The following is a 7,583-nucleotide window of genomic DNA, read 5'->3' on the forward strand; positions in this document are numbered from 1 at the left end:
TGGGCCAAAAACATTTATTTTCATGGTAATATAATATTTTACGTATTCTGTTCATTATTAACTAATATTTGAGAACATTTACAATATTAATGAGACTTAATCTAGGAGAAATTCAAATTAATTTTTTTTTTTCTTTGAGGTAGAGTCTCGCTCTGTCGCCCAGGCTGGAATGCAGTGGTGTGATCTCGGCTTACTGCAACCTGCACCTCCCGGGTTCAGGCGATTCTTCTGCCTCAGCCTCCTGAGTAGCTGGGACTACAGGTGCCCGCCACCATGCCCGGCTAATTTTTGTATTTTTAGTAGAGATGGGGTTTCACAATGTTGGCCAGGCTGATCTCGAACTCCTGACCTCAAATGATCCACCCACCTCGGCCTCCCAAAGTGCTGGGATTACAGGTCTGAGCCACCATGCCTGGCCTAAGTTTATTTTTCTTTATGTCTCAGTACCATCTAAATAAGAGAGATAATCAAAATAATTATGGTCAAACTTACGATGTCAAAATAAGTAGTTGGTGTTAGCGTGTCTACATATAATTCAGTTTTTGCTGTAAGATTCTTTGGAGGCCAGATGTGGTGGCTCATGCTTGTAATCCCCACACTTTGGGAGGCCAAGGCGGGTGGATCACCTGAGGTCAGGAGTTTGAGACCAGCCTGGCCAACATGGTGGAACCCTGTCTCTACTAAAAATACAAAAATTAACAGAGTGTGTTGGCGGGTGCCTGTAATCCCAGCTACTTGGGAGGCTGAGGCAGGAGAATCACTTGAACCCAGGGGGCGGAGGTTGCAGTGAGTCAAGATCACGCCCCTGCACTCCAGCCTGGGTGATACAAAAAAAAAAAAAAAAAAGTTATTTGGCTGCAAGAAAGAACATTTGGTTTACTTTGATGATAAGAGTATCTCTTAATGCTGGGATGGCCTCTTCCTGGCATTTCTTCCGTTGTTGATTTTTAGTTCAGTAATCTGTGATTGCATGAATGGAGTTGAGTGGAGAGGGACTCATCATGTTAATTCCAAACACGAGTTCCTGGCCAATGACTAAAATAAGTAATAAGGAGGGAGACACATAACACAACTGCCCAGTATTTTTGATGCCAATAGGTTAAGCCTAAGGATTTTCGCCAAAATTCAGGAATAAAATCTCATAATAAAATAAGCACTGGGTTCTCTGCACAAGCATAGACCGAGGGACTCAAGGTTCAAGGGAGGAAAAATTGAGGAAAGGCCCAAGGCCCTGAGGTGCTCTCCCCATTCCCTGCCCTACCCGCATACAGGCACCCAGTGACCTTCACTGGAGGAAAGATGGAAATACATTCTTAAGTGAAAATGATTACGAAATAGTATCTTTTTTGGAAAATTATCTCATCTGAAAATATCAGCCAGGTGCGGTGGCTCACACATGTAATCTAAGCACTTTGGGAGGCCAAGGCAGGAGGACTGCTTGAACCCAGAGTTTGAGACCAGCCTGGGCAACATAGTGACCCTGTATCTATAAAATTTTTTAAAACAACAACAACAACAAAACAGGCTGGGCACGGTGGCTTACGCCTGTAATCCCAGCACTTTGGGAAGCTGAGGCTGTCAGATCACTTGAGGTCAGGAGTTCAAGATCAACATGGTGAAACCCCATCTCTACTAAAAATACAAAAATGAGCCGGGAATGGTGGCATGTGCCTCTAATCCCAGCTACTCGGGAGGCAGAGGTGAGAGAATTGCTCAAACTCAGAAGGCAGAGGTTGCAATTGCGCCATTGGCCTCCAGCGCGGGGCAACAGAGCAAGACTCCATCTCGAAACAAACAAACAAACAAAAAACAATTAGCTGGACATGGTAGTCCTCACCTATAGTCCCAGGTACTTGGGAGGCTGAGGCAGGAAGTTTGCTGGAGCCCAGGAGTTTGAGGCTGCAGTGACTAATGATGGCACCACTGCACTCCAGCCTGGGTGACACAGTGAGACCCTATCTCTTAAAAAAAAAAAAAAGAAAAAAGAAAGAAAATATCTACATGTGAACAAACAAAAGACAAAGAATGTACATCACGCTATTATAGCAATGATTCCTGAGGTATGAAGCACCATGAGTAATTTTTATTCTCTTTTTACTTACCTGTTTTCTAATTTTTACATTATGGACACACATTATTTTTGTAATTATAAACCACAAATGTATGCCAGCAAAAGATATAGAAGATGCATACATAGGCCGGGCACAGTGGCTCAGGCCTGTAATCCCAGAACTTTGGAAGGCTGAGGTGGGCAGATCACCTGAAGTCTGCAGTTCGAGACCAGCCTGGCCAATGTGGTGAAACTCTGTCTCTACTAAAAATACAAAAATTGGCCTGGCGTGGTGGCGGGCACCTGTTATCCTGGCTACTGGGGAGGCTGAGGCAGGAGAATTGCTTGAACCCAGGAGGCAGAGGTTGCAGTGAGCCGAGACTGCACTATTGCACTCCAGCCTGGGCGACAAGAGTGAAATTCCATCTCAAAAAACAAAAATTTGGGGGCATAATATTGTCCCTGTAAGGGTGTGGTAGAAATGGCTTTACATGCAGTGTTTATTCCAACTTCCTTCTGGTGTGCCTCCCTTTGCTGCAGAGGCTGGAAACAAAAAGTCATGTTTCCTTGATTCCCTTGCAGCTGAGTCGCTGGGTATGAATTAGCATCCACCAGTAGATGAACCTTCTTGAGAAGGAGGCCACAGTATCAGCTCTGCCTCTGTCTGCAGGGGCTCAGTGGGGGTTGGAACAGATCACCAGAACTCATCTCCAGCTCTGGGCTCAGAGGGAGTTGGGGCTGGGGCGGACTCACCCCTGGATGGTGGCTGTAGCAGAAGGTTATTAAAGCTAACAGTTTGGGTGGTGGCCTTCTAATTCCCTATCTTCCTGATATCCTGGAGGTTGTAGTGATCCTGCCAAGCCTGTTTTGTATCATTGCTCAGTGTTCTGGGAATCATTCTGGGATACCTAGCCTAAACAGGCAGCCTCGCCGGCAGTTTTATAATTGCCCAAATCATCCTAGGCCTAAAATAGCTGGTTGTTTCTGTTTCCTGAGACACAACCTGACTGACATAAGGGCTCATGAGCCATTTGGGAATGAGCTTCTGCTGAAGGAAAACATACATTTTATGACAAGTCAACGGAAGAATTAATATTTCAAGTTGCTTGGAATTCATCTGAATTGCAGAAGGAAGAGTAAAAATATCAGGAACAAGTGCCAAACCTAAAACACAACAAAGATCTCCAAGTATAAAGGTAACAGGATCACAGATTTCCTCTCTTTTACTAAGACATTCAAGTACAATATCACTTATACATTTCTCTAGAATGGCTCATTCTTCCCATGAGCCTTATCTCAATGGGTTTTGGGGTGGGATGGTGAGGAGCAGGGAAACCGAATTAAGTTTGCCTGTTTGTGGAATTTTGGCTCAAAGAACCCTTTTCCATGGTGTAGTGGTGCAATCTTTCAGAGTTCTCAATTTCTCCACAGTGTCTGGATGCCCAGGGCTACGTGGATAAATGTACCGGGTGCTCTGGTCCCGTGCTGGTTTCCCATGTGAATTGGCTGGTCTGGCCTGGTCCCCAGCCTGAGATCTCTTGAAGGACTCACTGATTCCATTTAGGACAGGGACGTCGTGATGTTACTCACTGCTGGAGTCTGTGATTCCAGTCCTTGCCTCTGGTCACAGATCCTCCTCCCCTGTGTCTTCTTCCTCTAGGCCTTTATCTTTCACCAGCCTCAGAGCACTCCCAGCCACACTCTGGGGTGTACATGGTTGCTAGATCCTTAATCTCCTCCCTGCAGGCTGTAGGGCCTGCCCCAGGTCCGCATATCCATTCTTACCCTCTACTAGGGGCCATGCTGCACGAGGACAGTGCTGTGTTGGATATGGAGTCCACGTGGGCCCATCCTGGCCTTCCAGGTGGAGCAGGAGGCAGATGCCCCTCTGCTTTCAGCTGCAAGTCTTTTTTTATTTTTTATTTATTTATTTATTTTTTTTTTTGAGACAGTCTTCCTCTGTCGCTCAGGCTAGAGTGCAGTGGCACCATCTCGGCTCACTGCAACCTCTGCCTCCCAGATTCAAGCGATTCTCCTGGCTCAGCCTCCTGAGTAGCTGGGATTACAGACATTTGTCACCACATCTGGCTAACTTTCGTATTTTTAGTAAAGATAGGGTTTCGCCATGTTGTCCAGGCTGGTCTTGAACTCCTGATCTCAGGTGATCTGCCCGCCTCGGCCTCCCAAAGTACTGGGATGACAGATGTGAGCCACTGTGCCCGGCCGCACATCTGATTAGCATCTGTGCTGGCAATCAACCTGGAGAAAAGAGGCCAGGACACAGGCATCTATCCCCTTGCCTCCACATCTACTGGGATGGCAGGGGTGATGTTTTCACTTCTGCCTCTCAGCGATGGAGTTCCTCTGTGTCCTCATCCACTCCCTTCCAAACAGCAGGCACCCTGTACAAGATAGGGTCCCAGGAAGTAAATTAACTTACCAATGAGCAAGGGCCAAAGATGCTGCCCACTTTGTGCTAATAAAATCTGCTCATGATGATTTCTGCAAATGATGCCCATCCTCCCCGCTTCACCTCCTTTCTCCTAACACTTACTAAGAAAGAAGACGTTGCCCAGATAAGTGCCTGACGTTTATTTTCATCCTCTGCTTTAAAATAGGGCACTATGAAAAAGGGTCCTGTCAGCTGTGGAAGCCGTTGGCATTGGAGAGTGAAGACAACCTCTCGTCCTTTAAAATATCACATAACAAAGGCCCAAAGTCAGCCGGGCGCGGTGGCTCAAGCCTGTAATCCCAGCACTTTGGGAGGCTGAGGCGGGCGGATCACGAGGTCAGGAGATCGAGACCATCCTGGCTAACACGGTGAAACTCCGTCTCTACTAAAAACACAAAAAATTAGCCGGGCGTGTTGGCGGGCGCCTGTATTCCCAACTACTCGGGAGGCTGAGGCAGGAGAATGGCGTGAACCCAGGAGGTGGAGGTTGCGGTGAGCCGAGATCGCGCCACTGCACTCCAGCCTGGGGGACAGAGAAAGACTCCGTCTCAAAAAAAAAACAAAAAACAAAAAACAAAGGCCCAAAGTCTCCCAGTGAGAGAGGGAAGAGCTTTCCTTCGCAGTATCCGAGGAAACAGAGTGGAAGCATGAGCTCTGCCTAGAATAGGATTCATGTCATCAAGAACTATGGATTTGCTGGGCCAGGCATGGTGGCTCACCCCTGTAATCCCAGCAATGTGGGAGGCTGAGGCAGGTGGATCATTTGAGGTCAGGAGTTAGAGACCAGCCTTGCTAACATGGTGAAACCCTGTCTCGACTAAAAAAATACAAAAATTAGCTGGGTGTAGTGGTGAATGCCTGTAATCCCAGCTACTCGAGAGATTGAGGCAAGAGAATTGCTTGAACCTGGGAGGCAGAGGTTGCAGTGAGTCGAGACTGTGCCACTGCACTCCAGCCTGGGTGACAGGGCAAGACTGTCTCAAAGAAGAAAAAAAAAGGAACTTTGGATTTGCTAAGGCCGATAGTCTCTCTACCCCTTAGTAAAATGTGTTTTGATATAAAAATCCAGATAATTGAACCATTGCCATTAGATGTTTCGAGGTTTCTATTGACAATGTGGAGGTCTTATCATTTAGATGTCAACACTTTTATTTTTAGTTTTTAGAGACAGGGCCTTGCTCTGTTGCCCAGGCTGGAGTACAATGTAGTGATCACTGCTCACTGCAGCCTTGAACTCACTGGCTCAAGCAAGCCTCCCACCTCAGCTTCCCAAGTAGCTGGGACAGGCGTGCACCACTGTGCCTGGCTAGGTTTTGTATTTTTTTGTAGAGGTGGGGTCTTGCTAGGTTGCCCAGGCTGATCTTGAACTCCTGGGCTCAAGAAATCCTCCCACCTTGGCCTCCCAAAGTACTGAGATTACAGGTGTGAGCCACCATGCCTGACCACTTTCAACACTTATATTGTTGGGGTGAAACTGAAACATATGAGGATTTGTTCAAAGTATATGTAGAGAAGGCAAAATTCCACACTGATTCTTCCCGCCTTGGACTGCATGTGTTGTGCAGAGTGAGGGTGGAAAATGAGCCAGTGATCCTGAACTAATAAAATAAGTCTCCCTGGGGGACAGGTATTTGGCTTCCCATTCCACAGGATGGGGTAGATGTGGCTTATGGAACCAGGATTATTCACAAAGAGGTTGTTCTCCTGTATGTAAAGGCTGGAAGAGCCATGTACTTGGATGTGTCTGCATGGGGGAGGGCACAGGCTGGGCTGGTGGGCCTGGGAGGTGGGGGAGGTGGGGAAAGAGGCCATCTGGCAGGAGCTGAACATTTGACATCGTGGGACACTTTGCAGAGGAGGCTAACATGGTTTCAGGGAGATACTTAGGAGCTGGTCACAATGGGTGAGTCATAAAGAGAAAGTTGGAGCTGGGGGATCCTGGAGAGAGATGATAGGAAGGTTGATTCACAGAAACCAGGTGGGACGGGACGTGTGGCTAGCAGTCCAGTACAGCCTCACAGTGCAGAGCATGAGCTTTGGAGCCTGCCCCCACCCTAGCTTTGCGACCTTAAGTGAGCTACATAGCTTCTCATGTGTAAACTGCTCATCATAATGGTTCTGACCTCAGTGGTTTGTTGTGTTCTAGGAAATGATGCCAATGAATGAGTAGTCCCAGCCTCAGCACAGGGCAGCCACCTTGAAGCTCTCAAATATCACTCTTGTGAATACACAGAGGGAAAACCAACTGTAACGTTCTACCCAAATATAAGTTTTACTCATATTTTGATGTTAGGATGGATAGCTTGGAAAAAGTTGGATGGTACGGCCTTTACTATGAGGCATCTATGAAGGATCAGGAATGGATGTAGACAAGTAACTAGTAATGGAAAATGTTAAAGCTGGAGCTCTTGGAAAACCAGAAATGAGGCTGGGCACTCAGGAAGAAACAAATGAAAGTGATGCTAATGGTAAGTAGGGGAGGAAAGAGGGTTGCCTTAAAGACCTATGCAGTTAGGGAGCGGGCAGGGTGTTGAACCAAGAAGGGAAAGCTGTAGCTTAAGAACATGTATACAGAAGATACGTATAACCACATGCTGTTTGTCCTTCTGTTGAATGAGTTATTCAGATCAATACATCATTCATCAGACTTCATTCGTGATCTCAAAGAGTGACATCAGTCTTCCTTGGAATATGAGGAGAATTTCTTTGGTTCTTCTTTTGCATTTCTATTTGATTATTTATTTTATTTTATTTTATTTTATTTTATTTTATTTTATTTTATTTTGTGTTTTTTGGTACAGAAAGTTCATTACAAGTCCTGTCCAGCAATGTGCCTCTCCTGGCTCTAGAGTTCTTGGACACAGCCCAGGCTAAAGAGAAGGCCTTTCTTCCCATGGTCAGCCACACGTTGCACATGCCCACAGAGGAGTCTGATGCCCCACAGGAGGGTGATGACCTACCCAAGTCCTCAGCAAACACCAGCCATCCCAAGCAGGGTGACATCCCCAAGTCCCCAGAAGAAACCATCCAATCCAAGAAGGACGACCTCCCCAAGTCCTCAGAAGAAGCCATCCAGCCCAA

The 7,583-nt window shown here is 46.6% G+C and overlaps 1 protein-coding gene across 1 annotated transcript in view; it reads left to right on the top strand.

Moving 5' to 3' along the window:
- Window positions 1–6,528: 6,528 nt before the first annotated feature.
- Window positions 6,529–7,583, top strand: part of TXNDC2 (thioredoxin domain containing 2) — a 1,807-nt gene continuing 752 nt past the window's right edge. Inside the window, 3 exon segments of the mRNA XM_032151734.2 lie at window positions 6,529–6,970; window positions 7,304–7,579; window positions 7,582–7,583. The exon segment at window positions 7,582–7,583 is cut by the window's right edge and continues 752 nt beyond it. Coding sequence (XP_032007625.1) covers window positions 6,886–6,970; window positions 7,304–7,579; window positions 7,582–7,583 — 363 coding nt within the window. The 5' untranslated portion in view covers window positions 6,529–6,885.

Source organism: Hylobates moloch, unplaced genomic scaffold (assembly GCF_009828535.3).
Source record: "Hylobates moloch isolate HMO894 unplaced genomic scaffold, HMol_V3 SCAFFOLD_5, whole genome shotgun sequence".
In the NCBI taxonomy this organism is placed as follows: Eukaryota; Metazoa; Chordata; class Mammalia; order Primates; family Hylobatidae; genus Hylobates; species Hylobates moloch.